General features: G+C 36.1%; 1 protein-coding gene across 3 annotated transcripts in view; it reads left to right on the plus strand.

Moving 5' to 3' along the window:
- The window catches only part of ARHGEF4 (Rho guanine nucleotide exchange factor 4), a 524411-nt gene that overhangs the window by 145168 nt on the left and 352944 nt on the right, over positions 1 to 26299 (plus strand). Inside the window, exon 1 of one of the 3 annotated variants that reach the window (XM_074214906.1) lies at positions 18920 to 20275. The exons of the other annotated variants lie outside the window; for them this stretch is intronic. Within the exon in view, the coding sequence (XP_074071007.1) occupies positions 20237 to 20275 (39 nt within the window). The 5' untranslated portion in view covers positions 18920 to 20236. Of the gene's footprint in view, positions 1 to 18919; positions 20276 to 26299 lie in introns of those variants that run through there. 3 annotated transcript variants of the gene reach the window in all.

The following is a 26299-nucleotide window of genomic DNA, read 5'->3' on the forward strand; positions in this document are numbered from 1 at the left end:
CTGTTAGATTGTATATTCCTTGAACTTCTTATCTTTTTTCCCTGGCACATAGCACAAGCATAGTAGGTAATTAATTACTATTGAATGACTGAAGAAGTATTTGTTAGCTACTATGGTATTTTGTTTTTTGATTTTGGAGACAAGAGGGGTTAAGTATCTAGGGTCTCACATCATGAAGCCAGTAAGTATCTGAGACTGGATTTGAACTCAGGTCTTCCCTTCCAGGGTTAGTGCTCTATCCACTATGTATTATTCTCAACCCTGAGAATACAGTAACAGAAATGAAAATCTTTGGCTTCAAAAAGTCAATATGTGTACAAGTTGTACACGTATAAAGAGATACAAAATACACAGAGTACAAAATAAATACAAGCTAGTTTTGGCATGGAAAACATGAATATCTAGGGAGTTCAGTGAAGGTACAATTGGTATGATTTTTAAAGGAACTAAGCATTCCAAAAGGTCGGAATTGATGTAGGAGTACATTCCAGGCTAGAACAGCCTAGGCAGAGACACAGAGATAGGAGAAGAGTGTTATATATGAAGTGGAAAAAGTAGTCCAGTCTGGTTAGATCATAGAGTATGTGGAAAATATGTAAAATTAGATTGAAAAGGTAGGTTAGAAGATCTGGATTCTAATCCTAATGGTCACAAATGGGCTAGTTTATTTTGGGCAAATCCCTCAGCCTTTCTAGGTTTTAATCCCCCCATTTAGGAAATGAAGAAGATTTTAGGATTTGGCACTGGAAGGGCCTGTAGGTTATTGAGTTCCACTCTTTGTCTTGGGTCTTTTCTAACTAGAAATCCCATAGGAGTGAAAAAAGTTACTTTATGATACTTATTGCAATATGGTGGTTATAACAACTAAGAAGAAAGGGCAAGATCCATTCAGGACCATCTGTTTATAGAACTCACCCTTGCTTGTGGGAGATGATGGGGTTAAACATCTTTTTGGTTTGCCAGGAGGTTAATCAGTGAAGGTGCAACAAATATTTTATTGCCTACAATTTACCATCCCACAAAAGCTCCTTGTGTGGCCCAGACAAGTAACAGCTGCTCAGGAGAAGATGGGGGAATAATCACCAAATGGTTCTGTGATTATTGTCTCAGAGCCAGGCACCCTTTGGTCCAGAGTGAGTAAGGTGACCCTGGGGAGTAAGCTGAGCTGGAAAATTCTTGGAGGAGAGAAGAACACCCCAGCTGTGACTTACTAAGAGGTCTTTGCCTTTTGTGTGAATCATGTATTTATTAGACTATCAGTATATCCTTGTGAAATCTCGATCCTAAAGGTAGAATAACTAATTCCTGACACCTAGATTGTGACTTAGCCAGGTCTTAGCCCAGAGGGAACCATCACCAGCCTAGCAGCAGGAAGAGTTTTCCTGAGATTTATATCAGGCTTGCACATACCCTCTGGAAGTAGGAAGAAGGCAAGAACTTAACTCCTGATCTTCCGACCTTATCAATCTATTAACCCCAGCTCTTCCCATCCCATGCAGTCTTATGGCAGAAAATGGACTGGGAACAGGAAAAAAGGAATTGGGAGTCATCTTTAGCTTAAAGAAGAAAAGACATGAGGGTCAGGTAAGGGGGATGGAAATAACTATTTACAAATATTAGAGATGATAGAAGGGGATTAGTCTTTTGATTGTTACTTTGTGGTAATAGAATAAGACTAGGATCACCAGGTTGTACTTATAATGAGAAAGAATTGAATTCTACTTAAGAAGATGGAGAATCTCACTAAAAATTAGAACTGTCTCTAAATAGAAATGGGCTGCTTTGGTAGCTAGGGAATTTCCTAATTACCAGAGTTGGCAAGCAGAGACTGGATAGCTGGTTGTCTGGAATGTCAAAGATTGGTTTCATGATTTTGATAGGACTTAGACTAGAAAACTTTTGAATTCCAATTATAGGTCTATGAACCTCATTTTATAAATGAGGAAAATGAGACTCAAAGACTTCAAGGAATAGAGAGAAACAAAAATTGATCCTGAATCTGATTCTGTAATTCTAGTTTCTAGTTGTCCAGGAGCAATTGGTTTCTAGTAGGTTTGGTCATGGAGATTGGACTTGAGGTGAATGAGTGTGTGTGTGTGTGTGTGTGTGTGTGTGTGTGTGTGTGTGTGTGTGTGTAATACAAGCAGTTACAAAGTTTGGAATGAGCATGGAACAGTTAACATAATGAATGAGGAGGATTACCTGAAGTTCTGTACTCTAGTCTGGAGGCTGTATGAATAGGGTGGTAATTTTAAAGCTAGGAGGTACTTCAGGTGGAATTGAACCTTGATACCTATCTCCATGTATCAAGATCTACTTGTATCAAGGCTACTTCTCCCAGTAGTGTTTCTTGCTAAGGAGGCCACATCAGCCCACAGTTCCCTCTTTGAGGTTGACTTTGATGCCCGGTTCCATCTCTTGTCACATTAGACCCCAGGGCAGGAAAATACTATTCTACTGCAGACAGGACCTTGTGAGTTATTTTTATTCCTATTGAGAACTGTGGAGTAATACTCATTTTGAATATCTATCTTTTATTCATACCATTTGCTGCAACAGAGAGCAAAGTAGACCAGGCAAAAAACAAAAGCAAATTTCCAAAGGAGTCTCTCAGTCAGGGCTGGCCTGATGCATAGATGAAACAATTGTTGGTCATTTGGTTGGAGTGATTTCAGGAATATGAGGAAGGCGTTCCCACTTCATACACAACACCTCACTCTTTAGTTCTACCAATTCATAGAAGTTATTTAACAGGAAACTGATAATAACTCATACTTACATGGAAGTCTTATGGTTTACTAGGCACTTTATTCATAAAACAACTTATGGAATGTGAGGCAGGCATTGTAAGTTATCACTAGCCCCATTTAATTTTATGTTTTTAAAAAATGTAAACCAAAAGAATTTGTTTCAAAATTCTCCTACTCTCTCTATCCCTTCCCCACTCATTAAGAAAACAAGAAATATCATACTAATTATACATATGAAGCCATACAAAACCTATTTCTGCATTAGTCGTATTATGGAAAAAATAAGAAAAAATAAAGGATAGAAAATATATTTCAATCTGCATCCCTTGAGATGAATAGCATTTATGAATAGCATATGTCATGAAACCTTTGGAATTGTCATGGATCATTTACATTGAGCAGTAATCAAGTTCTTCAAAATTGATTATCTTTATACAATTGTATATGTAGATTGTTCTCTTGGTTTTTCACACTTCACTTTGTATCACTTCAAAGAAGTCTTCCCAGGTTTTCTGAAATTGTCCTCTTCATCATTTTCTAATAGCATAATAGTATTTTATCATACTCATATGCCATAACTTGCTTAGCCTTTCCCCAATTAATAGTCATTCCCTTAGTTTCTAATTTTTTGCCATCACAAAAAGAACTGTTCTAAATTTTTTTTTTGCATAAATAGGTCCCTCTACTTTTTCTTGACCTCTTTGCGATAAAGATCAATAATGCTGGATCAAAAGGTATGCATAGTTTTATGACCTTTTGGACATGGTTATAAATAGTTCTCCAAAATAGTCCACAACTCCACCAAAAGTGCATTCATATACCTTTTCTTCAGATAGCCCTTCCAGTGTTTGTCATTTTCTTTTTCTGTCAGCTTAGCTGATCTAATGGGTATGAGATGGTACATCAGAGTTGTTTTAATTAGCATCTACCTAATTATTAGTGATTTAGAATATTTTGATAGCTTTGATTTCTTCCTTTGAAAATTGCCAGTTTTTCTCTTAGCAATAAAAGAACTGAGGTTTAGTAATTTGCCTTCCTCATATATAAGATGCACTTTAATTTGGGGGCCTGAAATTTGAAAAAAAATTACATAAAGTTATTGAACTCATTTTATTCATCATAAAATTCATGCAACTCCTCAGCACTGTCAAAACTCCCATCCATTAGCTCATCCTTATCTGTGTTTGATGATGAATCACTGTCTTAGGAAAGGCTCCAATTGCTCTCCTGCCTGTGCTCTGGTCTGTGGTTGACCACAAGCACTCCCTGGGCAAGTCTGGTGTGTGGATGAATGCTTAGTCCATTCCATTTCATAAACCTGGAGTACCTACCAATTGTGTCTTCCTTTGAAATCAATAACTTCTTTTTCATCAGTAATTCTTCTTGCTTCATGATGAACCATCTTTGTGGTCACAGGAATTCCAATGGCCCTTTGCTCTTCAATCCATATCTTCAATTCCCTCTCTAAATCAGGCCATTTTGGTGACTTGCCTTTCATGGTCTTCTTTTGCATTGGCATTTTCATTCAGGTTTCTTTTTCCCATAACCAGTCTCTGATTGTTTTCTCAGTTGGAGGGGGACCAAACTTACTTTCAGAAGCACAATTTCCATTCACTTTTGCAAACTGAATGACTTTGAACTTGAATTCAGCACTGTATGAAAATCTTTTCTGAGCCATTTCTGGGCAGAATGTGGCAAAATGTAACCTAATATAGCAGCAACAAATGTGAAACAATGAGCACAAAGACAACAAGTTCAAAAAAGCAGGAAACACAAGTAAAAAAAATCTACAACTGCTGTTAAGACTCCCCAAGTTTTTAGACTCCAAATTTTTCAAAAAAGGATGCACCTTATACATGGGGAAATATGGTTCATTCAGATCTTCCAACTTCAAGTCTAGTAAGTATTCTCTCTACCATACTACACCACTTCTTATTTTATATTAATATGTAGGTCTGTCCCTGCAAATATAACTGAGAGAGAAAGTTAACCCTGATTTACTTTCAAGAACTATAGCCATGAGTCAACAGTATAACATAGCAATCAAAAATTGAATATGCCTCCAGAATGATGGAATTGATAATCTCACAGTACTCCTCCTACCACATCTGGAAGCTTGTGTTTGGTTCCAAGAGTCACAATTAGGGAAGGAAATTGATTTGCAATCAGCATGGTAGATTATAGAACCTTGGAATTCAAGCTAAAAATACCTTAGAGCTCATCTAAGCTACACTCTCATTTTACAGATGAGGAAATTGAAGATTTAAAAACCATAAAATACAAGGACCAACTGAAAATGTCTCTCCTTTCCCCCTTCTCAGAAAACCATTTTTTGTAAGACAGTATAAAGAAAGAAATAGTAGTTCAATAAAACTAACAACACATCAACTAAATCTGACAGTATATGTAATGTTCCACATCTATAGTCTCCTACCTCTGCAAAGAAGGAAGAGAGAGGCAGAAAATCACTTTTTTATGTAGCATAATCAAAGTAAAAAGATCCAATATTTCTATGCTCTAGTCCAGGTATTATTAACTAACAATCCATGAATAAATTTCTGTGAATTTGAATGGGAAAAATTTTTTTATATATTATATATAATATTTATATATCAGTATAGTTGTTTTCTTTTGTAATCCTATATATTTTATTTTATACAATCAAAAATATGATTCTGAGAGGGAATATATAAGCTTTGCTACACTATTAAAAGGTTTGGGATACAAAAATGGTTAAAAATTCTTGCTAAAGTCCAAAATCTTAATTAGGGCATTAGTTTTCCATACAACATCATGGAATGGTAGTGGAGAGATCCCTGCTTTGAAATAGGGAAGACCTGAATTCAAGTCTCATGCCTGATATTTGTTACCTTTTGATAAATCCATAAGATTTTTGTTCTGTCTTTATGTCTTTGTTTTATCTTCTGAAAAATAGTAATAACAATACTTATAGTGTCACTTCAAAAGGTTTCTGTGAGGAAAACATTTTGTAAGTCTTAAGGTACTATGTATGGGGCAGCTAGGTGATACAGTGGATAGAGCACTGGCCCTGGAGTTGGGAAGACCTGAATTCAAATGTGGCCTCAGACAATAATTACCTAGCTGTGTGATCTTGGGCAAGTTACTTAACCGCAATGCCTTGCAAAAACCAGAAAAAGGGTACTATGGATGCTGATAATGATTACACTATTCCTGAGAAAAATAACCTCTGCTTGAATATTTTCTGTGATAAAGCATGTACTAGCTCATAATGCAGGACATCTCACAATGTAGAACATTCCTAGTTGTCATAAATATATTCTTCCCTGTACTAAAGTGATATTAGAAAAGCATAGTGAATAGAGGACTGGACTTGGAGTCAAGTCTTCTCTTTGTCATATGCTAACTGAGTAACCACTGGCAAACCTTCAATATCTCAGGGCCCAAGTAACTTTCTAAGAGTTGGGAGCAGCAAGGTGTACAGTAGATTAGTAGAGTACTAGCCCAGGAGTCAGGAGAACCTGATTTCAAAGACAACTTCAGACATTTACTAGTTGTATGAAACGTGGACAAGTCACTTAACCTTGATTGTTTCACACTCCCTCCCCCCCACCCAATAAACCCAGTAAAAGTAGAAGTTAAAAAGAAGTGAAAATCTACCTAGATAGATTGAGTTCCTAAATCAGGAGCTAAGTGAATGAGTGAAAGAATAAATAAATAACATGCAAATAAATAAATAAATAGATAAATGGATAGATAAGTGAATAAAGTAAATATGCAAGTAAACAAATGAATGGCACAAATACATAAATAAATGCATGAGTGAATGAATGAATGAATGAATAAACAAGTAAATAAATGAACAAATCAAAAATTAATGAGTAAAGTAATGAATAAACAAAATTTCTGTGTAGTATATATATATATATATATATATATATATATATATATATATATATATATATATATATATATGTTTTCCAATGACTAAGCTCCTTTAAGTTGTATTTTTATTAATGGAGCCAAAAATTCTTGTTACTTTCCCCCCCTTCCATTACTACCCCCAAGAAATTTGGTGTATTTTTAGCTTTTAGTTGACTAAAAACTTGAAATGCCATGAAATCAGAAGTGTTACATACTTGTAGCTCATACATTGTATTCTTGGGCAATTGATATTTTGATGTTAACTATATGGATTTATAATTATTAAGGTTCATTTTTATCTTGTCGGTTTCCCTGTCAGTCATTTTAAATACTGACTTGATCATCCCTCCCTCTTTTGTATTACTTCATAAAAGTCATTGGTTTAAAATTCTAAACAGGACGGGGCAAAGATTGATTCTTATAGCACTCCAAAAGAAATTTATTCTCTAGATTGATCCTCATACTTGAAGGAGATTATTGTTTAGTTGATATTTCTTCATATTGTGCAAAAGGATATTTTGAAAGCTTTTGTCAAATGCATTTCTAAAATCAAAAAGGGTTGCCTCATCTACTACTGTATTAATATTATTATTTTAAGAGACATTGAGGTTTATTTATCATGGCTTATTATTATCGAACCCATTCTAGCTCCCAGTGATAGCTACATTCTTTCTGTCAACCTCTGGTTTCAAACAGACTGGTATATTGTAGCAGAAATTATGCTGCATCAGGAGTCAGAAAACCTAGTTCTAATTAGTGGATTTCTAGATAAACTGGGACAAATCACTTGACCTTTGTCTCTGTTTTATTTTAACCTGAAAATAATGGAAAATATATCTGTCCAACCTTATTGGGTTGGTGTGACAATTATATAGACAAATGAATACTTTAAACATTATAAAGTTCTCTGCAGATGAAAGGAATTATAATTATGTATCTTTATGCAAACAGTGCATAAAGTTTTAGCATGAGGAGAACATTTGACAAATTAATAAATTGTGGTTCTCTTTTCCCTTATATTGGAAAAGCTGATTTTTTTGTTTTTATTAATGGACAATATTTCTGGGTTTTCTAAACCCAGAAATTATTAACACTCTGGGTTTATTCATTCTATAACTCCGTATCTGTTGATAATTGTACTCACTTTAATTTTTTTAATATACATATACATATGCTTATGTAAATACACATTCAGTTGAATGAATGAAAAACATCTATTAGGATTTATCATGTTCTTACACTATACTAAGTCCCTGATATTCAAATGTAAATTATAATTAATAATATTAAAAAACATGTAGCATTTAGCATTTGTAAATGCTTTAAGATTTGCAGAATACTTTACAGTTATTATCTCATATGTTCCTGACAACAACCTTGGAAGTTGACATTGGGATATGGGGGGTTTTATTGTTCTCATATGATAGATGAGGAAACTGAGGCAGATAAAGGTTAAGTGACTAGCCAAGCATTATATTGTTAAGTATCTGAGTCTGTATTTGAACTCATATTTTCCTGATTCAGTGTTTTTTGATCTATTCCCTGCATCACCTAAGGACTAAGGATAGTCCCTTCCCTCTAAAGAGAGAAAAGATAAGCTCTGTAGTTTCTCTGGAGCGAAAACAGATAACAACCTCTTAAGCTTTCATAAAAGATTTTCCTAAGTTTCTTTGACCCTCAAATTTCATCATCGGGTAGCATAGCTCAGAAGTGGTGCCTGATGGCATTTCTTTAAACAGCCTAAACTACCCTCCAATAAAATACTTGGGGAGGAGCTTGGTCAAAGGATACATACCTGTTTCCACTTAAAATGGGGAATGTAACAATTCTTTCTTCTGATCTCTTGTACTCTGGCAAGGACTGCAGTTTTCTGACTGTCTCTGGTTTTGACAAATAACAAACAGGGCTTTGTCTGACAATATTTCTGTCCCTGGACTCAGCTACTAGTCATTCCATTCTGGGTCTCCATGGCAGGCTCTGGACTGTGAGTTTGGGGAATGAGAGCCACTTCTCTGAGAGTAGAGAAGCCAAGACCACACAAGCTGAAAAACAAAAATGAAGTAATCCAGGACTGGATTTATAGACTATATCAGCCCATATATTAGATTTTGTAGAACTGGAAGAAACCCGAAAGATAGTTTTTTTCTCCACTCACCTCACCATTTTGTTGAAACAGAATGTTTTCAAACAGGATAAATTTGTAAGAATTGACAAAGAAAAGGAATTAAGGGGAATCATGAAAAGCTTCTCTTGGAAGGTGAAGTTTTAAAACTGTCTATCACTCGTTTCTGAAATGCTATTCCTCTACCCATATCCTGGTATTTTTCAAGAATGAACACCATCTTCTTCAGTGTCTTTTTGTGTTTGACCAGCTGCTAGTTCCTTTGCATGTATGAGTTACCTTGTCTGTTTTGAATGTGTTTTATATATATATATATATATATATATATATATATATATATATATTTATATGTCATCATCCTTATTAAAAAGCAAATTCCTTGGGAGCAAGAACTGGTTTGCTTTTGTCTTCATATCTCCAGTTTTTTATATGTTGTTAAGTGCTTGATAAGTGCTTATTGAGTGATTGAAGTAACCCTTTCCATTTACAGGCAGTTGGATACTTCTTTCTACTGAGCTAAAATTTGCCTTCCTGTAGTTTCCACCATTTGGTTTTAATTCTGTCCTTCTGATATAATACATAATAAGCTTACTTTTTCCACATGACAGCCTTTCAAAATACATGAAAATATCAGTCATGTTTCTCCTGGCAACCTCCCATAGCCCTGCCAGTTTTATCTTCTCTAGGTTAAACATTCCCAATTCCATCAATCAATCCCATGATAATGTGGTTTTCAGACTTCTCAATATTCTGTTCACCCTAAACTCGGCACACTTTAGTCAACATACCTTTGTGATAGCAAGAATAAACACAATCATATCTGATCTGTATTTTACAGTTTGGCACAGTAGAACCATCTACCTAAGAATGAATCCTCCCTCCCTGCCTTTGTCCCTCCCTCCCTCCCTTCCTTCCTTCCAAATTTATATCATACTGTTCACTTATGTTGACCTGGTAGTCCATTATACCCCATAAATCTTTTTCTGTCAGTTCCTGTCAAGTCAATTTTCTTCAATGATGCAATTGTGTAGTTATTTTTTTGAAAGCTAAATATAGAACTCTGTATTTATCCCTGTTAAGTTTTTTTTTAGGTTTTTGCAAGGCAAATGGAGTTAAGTGGCTTGCCCAAGGCCACACAGCTAGGTCATTATTAAGTGTCTGAGATCAGATTTGAACCCAGGTACTCCTGACTCCAAGGCTGGTGCTTTATCCACTACGCCACCTAGCTGCCCCTCCCTGTTAAGTTTTATCTTGCTATCCATTTTTATGTCAAGATCATTTTGTATCCTGGTTCTGTCAATAAGATTCTAATTTTCCATCATTTTCAAATTTGATAGTAGTGCTTCAGTGCCTTCTCTAAGGCTGGTTAAGTAGCCTGATATCAGGAGCCTGATATCTGAAAGCTCAATGTTCCATTTTTTTACATAATATGCTGAAGATTCTATTGACTCATCAGCAGAGGTAGACTATGTATTTTCATTTGTGAAATAACTGGAGTAGTTAGGAAGCTAGCTTTTACTTTCAGGTGAACAGATAGCGTATTCTGGTTCATGTTCTTCTCAATAGTTCTGAGGAAAGGTGATATAGGGAGGGAACTGCCCTATGTAAGGTGGAGAAAAACAATTCAGTTCAATTTAGGTCACGGCATGTGCAGAGGAATTAGACTTGCTTTGTCTGACCCCAGCTGGTAGAACTAGAAGATAGAAATTGGAGAGAAGTGAATTTCTTCTATTATATGTTACTGTCTCTGGAATCATGAAGTTCCTTATTTCCTAAAGCCACTTGATTCTTTTCTCCACTGCCACCATTTTTGGAGCTCTATATTTGTGTTAGTTTTTCATCCCCAATCCCCAAGGGACCTGGAATTATTATCTGTTTCAGTGCTCATCTTAGTTCCTGTTTAAATTCTCTCCAGATTCTCAGCAAATCTGTTTCCTTTTATAGGCAAGAATGAGGGAACTTAGATCAGTGGTAGCCAGACCCATTTAAGTAAACACAGAATGCTATGACTCAATTAACCATCATCATTAAGAGCATAGGGTTTTAGGATCACAGATTTAAAGCTGGGAGGGACCTTGGAAGACATAATCTAAAGCTCTTTATTTTACTGATGAGATAATTGAGACCCAGAGAAGTTAAGTCAAAACTTAGGTTAAACAAAAGTTTAAGTCAGAGCATCTTTTCTGAATACCTTCCTTAGCACATTTGTCCCCCCAAGGCAGTCTATAGCTATGAGTAGTCTTTTACATGGGTCATAGTCTTAAACACTCCCAAAATTAATGGTAGCTTGTGAAGATCCAGACTGTCTATAGCTGGATGGCCCTGGTAATATACTGGGTCACATCACATAATTGTTGGATGGATGTTCCTTTAGGTTCATATTACCATTGCATAAGGATCTATCCAAATTCATAAAATAAATATTAAACAATAAAAACTAAAATGAAAATTTTAAATAAGAGCAAAATAGAAGATTTTAAAAAGAGAAAAGAAAACTGTAAATAACATTCTCCCCTCAAAAAATATCCAGTCCTCTTATTTTACATCTGACTAACTGAAGCCCTGACAAACTAAATAGTTTATTTAAGGTAGTAAGCATTGGGGTAGAATATGAACCTAGGATTTGATTTCTAGGCCAATGAAGTTGTTCACCAGTATTTTGCAAAAAGTAAACAAGTCAGACATTTCCCAAACAGGGAAACTGACTACTGTAAAGTGATATATCTGACTAGATGGTTTCAAAAGTCCTCTCCATTTCCAAAAGGTGTGATTTTATGATTCTAAATTTGTTGTTTTATATTTCAGAAACCACAGACTGAACATTAAGGGTTAGCTCCCTGGATTTGTTTATAGCACCCCCTCACTCATTTCTTTTTTTTTACTTTATTCTCTCTCTAGACCTTCCCCTCTATCTCAAACTCTCTTATTCAGTTTTCATTCCATTATAGGACCCCATGCAATGATCAGGACCCTTCTTAACTGCATTCCTTTCAAAATCTTATCCATCCCTTTCAAGCTTCTAGAGCAAATCTTGGTTTATAAAACTTTAATCATCACTCAGATAAAAATGACAGTAACTAAATTTTATCTTTTATATGTTATCTTATTTGATCTTATAGTAATACTGTGAAGTAGGTGATGTTATTATTGTTTTAGAGATGAAGAAATTCCATGGCTTAACCCAAGGAATTATATAAATCAGTGAGAAGTATCACAGATTTGGAGTCAGTCAGGAAACCTGAGTCCTAGTCCTTATCCTGCCATTAGTTTTAGTGCTGGCCTTGGAAGCAGGAGGATGGGAGTTTGAATCCAGCCTCTGACACTTATTAGCTGTGTGACCTTGGGAAAATCACTTAACCCTGATGGCCTTCCATCCAAGGTCATCTCCAGTCATTCTGATTCATATTTGGCCACTGGATCCAGATGTTGCTGGAGAAGAAAGTGAGGCTGGTGACTTAGCACAGCCTCCCTCACTCAAATCCAATTCATGTGCTTATCATGCCATCACCTCCCTGATGTTGTGGTCTTCTTCAAAAACGAAGGACAAACCTTATGAGTTCACTATATGACCAAGGCAAATCTCACCATTCAAAACCTCAATGTTTTTATCTTTAGGAGGAGGTACTAGATGATTTCTGAGATCCTATAAGTCATTACTCTTTAGCTATCTGAACTGATGTGAAACAGTTCCAACTCAATATATCAGGTTGACAGAGAAGACTTTTATGGGTAAGTTGCCTTGCTGGAGCCCCTCACATGGCAACTGGTAAGCAATTTGCTTCATGTCAAATGAATGCTACCATCTAATAGCCCTGGGGACCTAGAGCTTGGTTGTTGGCACAATTCTGTTCTGTTCCAGAATGAATTGTAAGGAAATGTTGGATTGCCTCTATAGTTCTCTGTAACTGGAACTAATCAACAAAAATTTGGAACTGGTACAACAGGGACACAATTTGCTGTCAGTCTCATTCTGGCATCAACCAAAAGGTCATTATAAACTTCTCATTGCTGCTTTCTCTGAACAGACATAGTGTTTCATTACAGTAGGAACATCCCTTGGCCACACAGTACAATATTCATCCCTTCCCTATAATCCCCATATAAGGTATTAAGAAAATAATTATCTGGTATTTAGATCAGAGGCCAGTAGGACTACAGATTCATTCAACTTTTCATTTTTTCCCCCTCTGTTTCTTGTCTACCCAAGGAAAAAGCTGAAATCTAGATATAAAGGTAGAGAGGACCTGATGCACTGGAGCCAAAGAAAATGGAGCTCCATGTAGCTTGTCTTGGATGTGATTTCACATTCTTCTTACTTAATCTGCATGTTTGCTGTGCATCCAAAACTTTATTAGGCACTGTGAAGGGAAATGAGAAGGGGAACACTTTGCATTTATCTAGGCAGGATGATATGAGGGTAGAGTACTTGGCCTGGAGTCAGGAAGATTTGAGTTCAAATTCAGTCTCAGTTACTAGCTATGTGACCCTGGGCAAGTGGCTTAAATTTTGTCTGTCTCAATTGCCTCAACTAAAAAATGGGGATAACAACAACATCAACTCTGCAAGGGTATTGTGAGGTTCAAATGAGATATTTATAAAGGGCTTATGACATGAAGAAACTACATGCCTCAACCCAAGGAATTGTACAAAGAGGTGAGTTCACTGTATAAATGGTTCATTTCCTATGGCAGACTATCTGCCTCAGGTAACTCTTTTGTATATTATTGTCTTCATTTGACAGATAAATAGATTCTGAGAGATAACTCATATTTATATTGTACTTTAAGGCTTACAAATCACTTGCCTTACAAAAAAACCTTTGAGCTGGTAGGTCTAATAGGTATTATTATTATTTTAAATCAAGAAATTGGAGTTATGAGAAATTAAATGACTTGTCTATGATCACAAAACCAATAGAATTCTAAGGTAGAATTTGAACCCAATTCTCTAATTAAGGCCTGCCTCCAAATTAAAATGACTTGCTTAAAGTGACACAGCTAGTAAATAACTGCTCAGATTGAAATGAATTTTTCTGATTCACCATCCAGTGCTATATTTACTATAACATACTGCTTCTCTTCAACAAGCACACATATTCTTTTTTAAATTTATTTATTTTTGAATTTTACAATTTTCCCCAATCTTTCTTCCCTCCTCCCACCCCCATAGAAGGCAATCTTAGTCTTTACATTGTTTCCATTCTATAAATTGGTCTAAGTTGAATGTGTTGAGAGAGAAATCATATCCTTAAGAAAAATAAAATATAAGAGAGCAAAATTACATGATAAGATAATGGTTTATTTTTTAAATTAAAGGAAATGGTCATTGGTCTTTGTTCAAACTCCACAATTCTTTATCCGGATACAGATGGTATTCTCCATCGCAGATATCCCGAAATTGTCCCTGATTGTTGTACTGATGGAATGAGAAAGTCCATTAAGATATTAGAAACCAGAAGGGATGGGAATTCAGGGAAGCCTGGAAGAATTTGCATGAACTGATGTTGAGCAAGATGAGCAGCACCAGAAGAACATTGTACATCCTAATAGCAAGATGGGAGTGATGATCAACATTAATGGACTTGCTCATCACAACAGGGGAACAATTAAGCACAATTTTGGGGTATCTGTGATAGAGAATGCCATCTGTATCCTTTGAACAAAGACCAAAGACTATTACCTTTAATTTAGAAAAAAATGTTATCTTATTATGTAATTCTGCTGTATTTCATACTTTATTTTTCTTCCTTAAGGAAATGATTATTCTCTCATCACATTCAACTTAGATCAATGCATACCATGGAACCAATGTAAACAGACTACCTTCTGTGGGGATTGGGGAAGGGAAGCAAGATTGAGGGAAAAAATTATAAAATTCAAAGTAAATAAAATCTTTAAAAAACATTGATCATCAACCCCATGTTGCTGTTGTGTGCAATGTTCTTCTGGTTCTGCTCATCTCACTCAGCATCAGTTCATGAAGCAAATCCTTCAGGCTTCTCTGAATTCTCATCCCTCCTGGTTTCTAATAGAACAATAGTGTTCCATTATGTACAAATACCACAATTTGTTCAGCCTTTCCCCAATTGATGGACATTCACTCAATTTCCAATTCTTTGTTGCCACAAACAGAGCTGCTATGAATATTTTTGTACAAGCGATGTTTTTACCCCCTTTCATGATCTCTTCAGGGTATAGACCCAGTAATAGTATTGCTGGATCAAAAGGTATGCACATTTCTATTGCCCTTTGGGCATAATTCCAAATTGTTCTCCAGAAAGGTTGGATGGTTTCACAGCTCCACCAACAATGTATTAGAAGCACACATCTTCTTAAGGAGTTTACAGTCCTCTGAAGGAGGGAAAATTTAAAAATTTAAAAATATTAATATAATAGAGTATACAATAAAGTACCGAATTGAAAAAATTAGGTAGTATTATAGGTTAAGAGGATATATGAGAGGGAGACACAAGTTTTTAGTGAGATTATCTGAGAGGGCTTCATGGAAGGGAAGGAACTTGAAGGATGGGGCAGCCTTGGGAATTGAGTAAAACAAATTGATATAAGGAGATAAGTTGGTAAAAGGAGAGCTATGAGAAGAAAGATTTAGCCAGAGTAAAAGCTATATTTAGGAAAACAGTGGGAGATAATGTCAGAAAGGTAAGGTAGTATCAGATATTGGAGAGCCTTGTATTTTAGAAAGTAGATTACATTTAATCTATAGTGAGGAGAGTGTCACTATGGGACCATAAGTAAATGAATGACTTGACAAATATGGTATTTGAGGAATTTCATTCAAGTATGGGAAACTAAGAATGCTGTTCTTGAGTAGGAGAAGTAGCATGAAAGCTATCATCAAAAAAGAGCATCATCAAAGTTATCATCAAAGATATACATGAGTGGAAAAAGAGAGAGATTTTTCCAAAGAAAAGAAAATAATAATGCAAGAGCAGTTTAAGTGTACTATTACTGTTATGTATGATATATTAAATCCCCCAATTCATTGAATGGTTCATCTATGGAAACCTTATAGAAAGGCATTTACAAGAATTATATGGTATGAACGAATGTGGATGGGTTGTGAGTATTAATGGAAGCCATGATCGTGGATCTACTTAAGTGGGACTAGATCAGTGACCAGAAGAAACTTGTTGGTCCCAGAATCCCTTTACACTATTAACAAATATTGAGGCTTCCAAGATTTTGTTTATATGAACTCTGTCAATTGATAATTACCACATTTGAAATTAAAATGGACAAAATTTTAAAATATTTGATAACATATCTCAAAATGAAAAAACCTATGTTAATATAATTATATTTTTCAAAACAAAATAATTTAATGAGAATTATACCGCTTAAATATAATTTTTCAAATTAAAGCTCTGATAATAGAATACTTGTATTCTCATCTCTGCTTCTGCATTCAAGTTGTGTCACAAAATATTATTTAATTGAAATATATGGTGAAAATCTGACCTCACATAGATTTGTAGTTGGAAAAGGGAAGAATGTTTTAATAGGCAAATAATGAATGAATTAATTTTAAATTAAAATCTTGAGGGTTAATTTGAATATATATTCATACACATATCCCACATAACATAGCACTTTAGTTTGATGGAAACATAGGTAAAATATTGTTTATAGAGGAGTTTTGAATTCCACAGGAACAATGATATAAACATTATTTAATGTTTATGTCAGTTAGTTTTTTGATGTTACAGTTTTGTTTTTCAAAAAAGAAGCCAGCAGAGCATTGTAAGAATACAGATTGAATCATTTATAAATTTTTAAGATACTTGTTAGGGCAATTGGATAACTCAGTAGAGAGAGTTCCTGGCCTGGAGTCAGAAAGACCTGAGTATAAATATGCACTCAGACACTTACTAGCTGTATGACCCTGGGCAAATCATTTAATTCTGATTGCCTCAGTTTCCTCATCTGTAAAATAATCTGGAGAAAGGCATGGCAAATCACTCTGTATCTTTGCCAAGAAAACTCAGATAGGGTCATGAAGAGTTAGAAATGACTGAACAATAATACAAAAATGGTGTTTATTGGGGAAGTCACTTTTGAGTCATACTTCTTTTAGTATGTTACATATATCCTATTTTTATTTACCTCACATTTCTGCTCATACTCTTCCTGTTCCCTAACCTGTCCCTAACCTCTCTCTCTCTCTCTCTCTCTCTCTCTCTCTCTCTCTCTCTCTCTCTGTCTGTCTGTCTGTCTCTCCAAATTCTCTAGTACTTCTAATTCTATTTCATTTCTGAAGTCCCTCCTGACTATTCCATTGTTCAGTGATCTCTCTCCTTTCACTGAATTCCTCTAGTTTTATCTTTAGTGTACTACTTATTTGACTTTTATCATATAGTGTTATGTTTTATTTCGTTAATCAACTATTTCATTATGTAAATCCTTTCTCCCCAATTATCAATGTGCCTTTAGGGCAGGGACTGTCCATAACTCAGGATGATCCCAGGAAGTGATGTCCAGGCTGAGGTCAGACTCCATCAGAACTCTGGGAAGCTGGGGAATAATTAAAGGATACCAGGTGAAGCTATGGGTGCTAGGGTGCCACAAAGGAAAATAAATGAGTAGGAAGAAGAGTCTTCAGAATCTTACACAAAGCAAATGCCTATACCGTGTCATTCAAGTACCTGTGGCTGGTGGTTGTCCATGACTTTATTTTGTAAATGTGGATATGTGTAGGAATATGTGTAGGAAGTGGGCAGAGAACTTTTCAAAGTGGGAGAGAAAAGCCAGAACTCTTCTTCATACTGCTGCCATCATTGAGGAGGACTTGTTTTCCTTTGTATGTACATTGGCAACTCTCTCCATATCCAATCACTGATTCCCCTCCCATGTTCTCCCTACTTAGTCTAGAATACTGCTTAACCTGCCTAGTTACTGCCCAAATAATCTTTAATTCCCTTTTCACCAACTGCCCCTGAGTTATTGTGAGGAAAGCATTTTATAAACCTTAAAACCTACATAAATGTGAGTTATTACTGTTATTCTTACCATAGGAGTGTGTTTATTTGTGGAAAGGGGTACATTAGCCAGGAGTTCTGATAAAGGTCTCATTTTTAAAATTATATATAGAGAGAATTACATCAAATTTATAAGATCACATGTCATTCCCCAATTGATAAATGGTCAAAGGATATGAACAGACAATTTTCAAATGAAATTAAAGCTATATAAATATAGCTTTATACATAATTATATATATTATAATTTACATAATCATATGAAAAAATGCACCAAATTACTATTGATTAGAGAAATGCAAATTAAAACAACAATGATGTATCATCTCACACCTATCAGATTGACTAAGATGAAAAAGAAGGAAAATGATCAACAATGGAAAGGTTGTGGGAGGATTGGGACACTGATGCATTGCTGGTGGAGTTGTGAATGGATTCAACCATTCTGGAGAGGAATATGGAACTGTGCTCAAAGAGCAATAAAACTGTTCATTCCCTTTGACCCAGCAATTCCAATTCTAGGTCTATATCCAGAAGAAATTATACAAAATGGGAAAAGTCCTACATGTTCCAAAATATCCATAGCAGCTGTCTTTGTAGTGGCAAAGAATTAGAAGTTGAGGGGATGCCCATCAATTGAGGAATGGCTAAAGAAGTTATGGTACGAGAATACTATGGAATATTATTATTCTATAAGAAACCATAAATAATCAGATTCTAGAGTAGCATGGAATGTTATGGGGTCTGATGCTTAGCAAAGGGAATAAAGCCAAGATAACAATGTACACATCAACAACATTATGAGAACCTTGATGGAAGCAGCTTCTCTTGACAGTCCAGAGAGCTAGGACAACTGTATTCTACTGGTTATGGACTATACTATTCCCCAAGCAGAGGAAGGAAAACAAAACAAAAAAAAACTCACAGGGAAAAATCTGTCTGAATTTGTTGAGTACTTTATAAAAATTATTTCTTATATATCTCTTTCCCTTAATCCTAATTCCACATGCCCAAAATACTAATTTGTAAATGTGTTTAACAAAACATTCATGTAAAATGCTAACCTAACTATTCCTTGCTGAGGGGAGGGGGGTGGGAAGGGAGAGTGGAAGGAAATTTTTAACTTGGAAATACACATGTACAAAAGGATGAAAAATAAATAAATTTTTTTTAAAAAAGAAAGAAATCCATTACCGTACAACAATACAGTGAACATGTAGTGTGAAACTTTTCTTAACTCCATGGATTATAGCACACCAATACTGTCCATGGGGTTTTTTTGGAATGGTTTACCATTTTCTTCTCCAGTGTATTAAGGCAAATAGAGAGTTAAGTGATTTGCCTAGGATCACATAGCTAATAAATGTCTGGAACTGGATTTGATCTCAGGTCACCTGGAGTGAAAGTATGAGGCATAGAAAATTTTTTCAGGAAGATTTTCAGGAAAGAATCTTATGCCAGAGCATAAGATCCAAGATTTAGAGCTGAAGGGATCTCAGAGATAATTAAGTCTAACCCTCTTATTTTGCAGAGAGGAAACTGAGGCCCAAAGAATTTAAGTGACTTGCCTAGGGTCACACAGTTGGTGTATAAGGTAGTGTTTCCTGACTAAATGTCCAGTGCACTAGCCACCATACAACATTGAGAAGTCAAAAAAATCTTTTTCAGGACTAGAAAGAACTGAGCACATTTGTAGGCAGTTGTAATTGTTACAAAAAGAGATCAAAGTTGTGTGTGAGAGAGTGGTTACCTAATGGAACAAAATACTGCAAAAGACAGAAGACAATTGGATCAAAGATATTGCTAAAGGATAAGTAATAGACTTGTTCCATAGTCAAAGTAATAACATACTTCATCTTCTTTGACCGGAGAGAAGAAGGAAATATGAAGGTTATGCTACTGAAAAATTTGAAGCAAGAAGAAAGAGTTAAAGGTGTTCAGATTGGATGACCTCACTTTTCTCAGGGAAATTGGAGATAGTCAATAAAAATTAGACATCTTTAAATTCTCTTCGACAGAAATCTATAATTTGGGAAATTATATTTTTATCTCCATTTTCATCTATGATCAGCCCTGGATTTCTTTGTACATTACTCTTGTCAATCATCAATGTGTCAAACTAGCTTTGTGACCATCTCTTCCCCTGAGCTGTCCCCTAACTGCCTTTCCTGTGGAATGCCTTTGCTTCGATGAGATGACCTCCAGTGTTCCTTTCAACCCGAACATTCTGTGATTGCATGGTATATTAGACACCTCTTGTGTGCCCAATGCTGTGGGGGATGCAAGGCTGAAAAAGAAGACACAGTCCCTGACCTTGAGGAAATTGTAATATTGTTCCGGAAATCAGATGAACAAATATGCAACAGAAAATGATACAAGGGATCATAAAAGTGCTAAACTATGTCCTGATGATTCTAAGAAGAGCAGTGCATTGTCAGCTGGAGTGATCAGAAAAGGAAGGGCTTCATGGAAGGGGCAACACTGGAGCTGGGCCCTGAAGAGTGGGTAAGAATTGGATGCTTGGGGAGGAGATGGAAAACCATTCCATTTGAGAGGGAGCCTGAATGAATGAATGCTCAAGGGCCAGAAGTGATAGAGTTCCCTTTGAGGGAGAACGGGGGCTCCAATGTAATAGGGAACAGAAGGAGGTAAAGTTGGATAAAGATGTGAGTCCAGGTTCTAAAAGTGGATTTAAAGTTTTCTCCTGAGTCAGCTAAACTGCTGAGTCACCATTCTTGGTCAGGGAAATTCTTTAGAGGACAGTGAGTTTCCAACTCTCTCCCTCCTGCTTCCCAAAGCTCAATCCATTCTTTCAGGTTGGAGGATAAAAAGAGAATGTAATTGTTTTCTGGGATTTAAAACTAGAAAGGACCTTAGAGATCATCTGTATCAAGTTGGTCATTTTACAAATGAGGAAACAGAGAACTAGGAGGATTTCTACCAGTCTAGTATGTAACTGAATTGGGATTCAAACCAGGTTTTGTGACTTAAAATCCCAATCTCTTTTCTCTAACTCGTGTTGAATGATTGATAGATCTAAGGATTTGCAAAGATATATTCAAACTCAAAAGAAGCTTGCTAATACAATGAAAACTAGCCAGAGAAACATGTTTCTGTTATTCCCTCTGACCTTACTGTGTGACATATTCCTTGGACTCAGTTTCCTCAGTTATAAAACCAGGGAGTTGTAATAGATGATCTCAAGAAATATGACTCTGGTTGTGAATGATTTAGCTATTCTCAGCAAGATGATGATCCAAGACAACTCTGAAGGACTTCTGAAGAAAAAAATACTATTTATCCCCAGAGAAAGAATTGATGGAATCTGAATATAGATTGAAATATGCTTTTTTTTAACTTCAGTTTTCTTGAGGCTTTTTACTTTTTGGTCTATATTTTCTTTCACAGCATGACTATTATGGAATTTTTTTGCATAACTACATATGTATTATTATTACTAGCCTTCTCAATGACGGGGAGTGGGGAGGAAGGAAGGGAGGAAATTTGGAACTCAAATGTTAAAATTGTTTTTACATGTAACTGGGGGAAAATAAAATACTAAATAAACTTGAAAACAGGAAAAATATGATCATTTGACCTAGAGATAGAAAGATTTTTTTTCTGTTAGCTGCCACTCAGATTCTATAATTAAAAAACAACCAGTTGAGATAGAGGTTTCTCTTTCCCTTGACCTATGACTGAGACTGAGACTCAGTATGAAAGAATACTGGAAGATTGATTGTCAAATTTCATTCTTTACTCTGACTTGGGCTTTGCCTTTTGTGTTAGACATCTGTGATAAAACAGGAGAAAGACTAGGCATGAAGACCCAGATTTGTGTCATATTCAGTCATAGACTTTGGAGCTAAAAAGGACATCCTAGACATCCTTCTCATTTTGTAGATGTGGAAAACTGACTGGGCCATTTGCTAGCCCTGTGACCCTGGGCAAGTCACTTTATAGCTCTTGCTTCCTTCATCAGTAAAATGGGGGGGGGGGTAATAACAATTGTTTGCCTACCCTTGCAAGGGTGTTCTTATTACTTTCTTTATTACCTTCAAATGCTTTAAAAATGGAAGCTGTTAGTTGGAATGGCTATTATGTAGCTATGTGGTCATAGAAAGGTCTCTCAGTCTCTTAGGGTCTAAGTTTTTTCCATCTGAAAGACGTGATATTAAAATCTACCCTACTTTCTTAACAGAGATGTGAAGGGACTCAAAGGAGATGATAGCTATTAAAATGTTTTATAAAATATAAAACATCCTACAGCAATGATAATAATAATAGTAACTGCCATCATCATTTATCATGATGATTATAGCTGTACCTCCTGTATCAAGGCACAGATTCTACCTCCTGAGGAAACTTGCTTCCAGAAAGACTGGCCAGAAGCTAGGCCACTCCAGGGATATCTATGCTCATGTCTGCTCACTGTAGCACTTAGGTATTAATTTTGTGATAAAAACAAGTGGCATGCACTCTGTAATAACAAGATTAGGGTCTCTGGTAGGAAGTAGCATCTTAGGATGCAACCATAACAACCCTGGTAATCAAAGGGATCAGTTAGGATTCAGAAAAGATTCAGGATTTAGAATTCAGAGAAAGAGAGAGAGAGAGAGAGAGAGAGAGAGAGAGAGAGAGAGAGAGAGAGAGAGAGAGAGAGAGAGATTAGGGATTAGAGATGGATGAGAAATAAACAGTTGATAGATAAATAATAGATGATAGATAAACAGAAAGATTTATGGACTGAAAGTGTTTATTTAGGGTTTATTATAATACAGGTATTGTGGTAAGTGTTGGGAATACAAATAAAACTAAACCCAGATAATCCCTGCCTTCAGGGAGATTATATTCTAAAATAAGCTTTCAGAGAACCTAGACTCAAGATCTTTTGACTGAGTCAACCCCATTAAGTCATACAAGAAGGTAACATATAAATATTCTTTCTTTGGGGGCAAAAACCAGTCTCAGGGCCAACTTTGTTCAGAGGAAGAATTTATGAGCATTTAAGTGAGTCAACTGCATTTATTGAATGCCGCCAGTGGAACAGGGAGCTTGTACTGGACTCTAAGGTTACAAAGATGAAAATGAAACAGTTTCTGCACTCAAGGAGTTTATATTCTATTGTTGGCAGATGTACTTACATCTAAATATATGTATACATAGAACTATATGAATTTATGATATATTGTTGCGAAGTAATTTTTTTTAGGTTTTCGCAAGGCAAATGGAGTTCAGTGGCTTGCCCAAGGCCACACAGCTAGGTACTTATTAAGTGTCCAAGACTGGATTTGAACCCAGGTACTCCTGACTCCAGGGCCAGTGGCTTTATCCACTGGGCCAGTGGCTTTATCCACTGCACCACCTAGCCACCCCTGCAAAGTAATTTCTTAGGAGTAGAAACTAACTGTTTAAAATAAATAGGAAGACTTCATAAAGGGAATGGGACCTGAACTGAATTTTGAAGAAAACTAGAGATTCTAAGATATGGAGGTAAAGAAGGAACCCATTCTAGACATGGAGGCAGGAGATGTGATATCATATTGAAGACATAAAGGCAGTTTGGTTAGACCATAGCATGAGTAAACAGAAACTTGGACAAATAGCAGGTAGTCTTGACTACATTAGGAAGTTGAATATAAGAGAATACCCTGAATTACATCTCTATCTTCAGCATATCTTAGTTTCTGAGCAAGGTTGATTTCCCCAGAGTTCAAGTGTTTGGTTCACATCTTCAATCCTAGTCTCCATCTCCCATCCCTGGCCCACTCACACCATCCATTGTATTAAGGGCTTCCTAAATATCAATGAAGGAACTCATGGATGTTGTGATTCAACTTATGTGTAGCCATAATGAACTACGTAGATGTCTCTTGGATCTCTTGGATTACCTTGAGTAGTCAATAGAAGCATCATTGTGATTTTTTGGATCACCTGTTTTAGATCTGAAAGAAATCATAAAGTTTACCACCTTCATTGAGCAGAGAGAATACCATAGTTAGTTTTAGAACTCAGGTCCCCTGACAACAAATCCAGTTCCCATTCTGCTACAGAGAGTCAGAGGAGAGACAACTTTGTCTGGCTCTCACTAGGTTGAAGAGCAGCTATTTTACCAACATAATGACTCTCAGGGCAAAGTGTGGCTTTTCAGGAATCCAGGTTCCCAGTGACTGAGACTTCTATAAAGACACATGAAAAGCTTTTGCTCAAGTTTCACAGACTGTTTTTTTTTTCAGCCTTTGTCAGCTCTCTGAACAAGGGAAAACTTTTATTTCCTTTCCTAAGTCCCCCATCTTGCTTTTCATGTGGTCTAAAACATCTGGTGGCCCAGGGTCAGCTAGAGAGAGCCAGCCAACAGTGCCTTCATTTTCAAAACCCCTGCTCTCACTGTCCAGGGAATTCCCCTCCAGTCCCCAAATCCTACCTATTTGGGACTCTGCATAAGAAGTAAGGAGAAAGGGTATCAGGTATTAATCCCTTCATTCTGAAGCATGTCTACATAGCTATAGAATTATGGTATAGTTTGGACTAAAATGTACAGAGATCCTATTTGAGAAACTCCTAGATGATGCTAAAGATCCAATTCTTAAGATTTGGGGCAGCTTTCAGGCCTAAGCCACTGTGATGTCTTGCAGGTGGCATGGTACCAAGATTCTAGTTCTGACTACCAATCAAGAGTTTTGTGACCCTGAACAAATCACTGTCTCATAGCACCTCCATGTTCCTAAGATTGTAAAATGGGGAGGTTAAAGCTGACATTAAAGGAGATCACATAAGCAAGAGTATTTTGAATATTTGTTATTGATTTTCAGTATCAGTCATGTACAACTCTTCATGACCCTCTTTTGGGGTTTTCTTGGCAGAATTACTGGAGTGGGTTGTCATTTCCTTCTCCAGCTCATTTTATAGATAAGGAAACTGAGGCAAACTGAGGTAAAAGACAGGAGCAATATTTGAACTGAGGTCTTATGTCTCCAAATCTAGTGAGACAACTGTAGTTAAGTGACTTACCCAGGGTCATAAGTTACATGGTAAGTATCTGAGGTCAGATTTGAATTTAGGTCTTTCAGGGTAAGTCCTCTAGCTACTGCACCACCTAGTTTCTCCATACCTACTATATTCTAGAAGGGGCAGCTAGGTGGAGCCTTGGAGTCTGGAGGATGGGAGATTGAATCTGGCCTCAGACAATTGACACTAGTTGTATGACCTTGGGCAAGTCACTTAACCTTGATTGCTTCCCATCCAGGGTCATCTCCAGTCATCCTGATTCATATCTGGCCACTAGACCCAGATGACTCTGCTGACTTAGCATAGCACTCCCTCACTCAAATTCAATTCATGGGCTTGTCATATCACCTCCCTGATGTCATGGTCTTCCTCAAAGAAGAAGGGACAAGAATCATCAACATCATCATCAAGGATTTCAAAAATATAATAAGGGCTAAATCTAATAAGATTAAATTGAATAGGGATAAACGTGAAGTTCTATTCTTGGGTTAAAAAAACAATTTTACAAGTACAAAGTGGGAGTATGTAGAATGGTCACAGAGGAATTTGTCAGAAAGAAAGAAATGAGGGTTTTAATGAACTACAAACTTAATGTATATTAGTAATGTACTTTGGTAACTCAAAAAACTAATGTGAACTTACTCTCCATCAAGAAAGACATATTGTCCAGGATAAGATAAGTGAGAGCATCAATATATTCTGCCCTGGTCAGGCAACATCTGAAATACATGCCCTGTTCTGGGTACCGTGTTTTCCAAAGAATATTGATGAGTTGAAGAATGTGTTGAAGAAGGTAGTCAGGGTTATGAAATGTCTTGTTTTCATACCATATGAGAATCTTTTGATGGAAATAGGAATGTCAAAACTGGAGAAGAAAAGATCTGGGAATTGTGGCATGGTTGCACAGCCTGTGAAAGAGGGACCAGATTTATTCTTAGTCTCATAGGGCAGAAGTAGTCTAAAAACAGATTGAGACTTGACATAAGGAAAAACTTCCCCAGATTGTTTCTTGATATACTGGATTCTACCTTATTGGATGTCTTTGAGTAGAAACTATTTGACTACTCTAACTCAGATTTTACAGAGGAGATTTTTGGTCAAGTGTGAGTTTGATTAAATAGCTTCCAACTTGAGATCCTTTGACTCAATGATTTATATCATGCTATGTGAGTGTTTATTACATCCACAGATACAAGCCCAGCACTTAACACTGTATCTAGCACATGAGGTAAATAATAAAATGTTTATAGATTGATTGAAGATGGACCCTAAGTCAAACTGTCATATTTCTAGAACTTTTAATGTCATCTAATGAATGTACTTTTTGTTTGTTTGATTGTTTTTAAGGGCTGATTCTATTTTTTTTTAGTTTGACATGATCTATTCTTTTTTTTATTCTTTTAAATTTATTTATTTATTTTTGAGTTTTACAATTTTTCCTCTAATCTCACTTCCCTCCCCCCACCCCTCACCTTCCACAAAAGACAGTCAGTTAGTCCTTACATTGTTTCCATGGTATAC

Source organism: Macrotis lagotis, chromosome 1 (genome assembly GCF_037893015.1).
Source record: "Macrotis lagotis isolate mMagLag1 chromosome 1, bilby.v1.9.chrom.fasta, whole genome shotgun sequence".
NCBI classification, from domain to species: domain Eukaryota; kingdom Metazoa; phylum Chordata; class Mammalia; order Peramelemorphia; family Peramelidae; genus Macrotis; species Macrotis lagotis.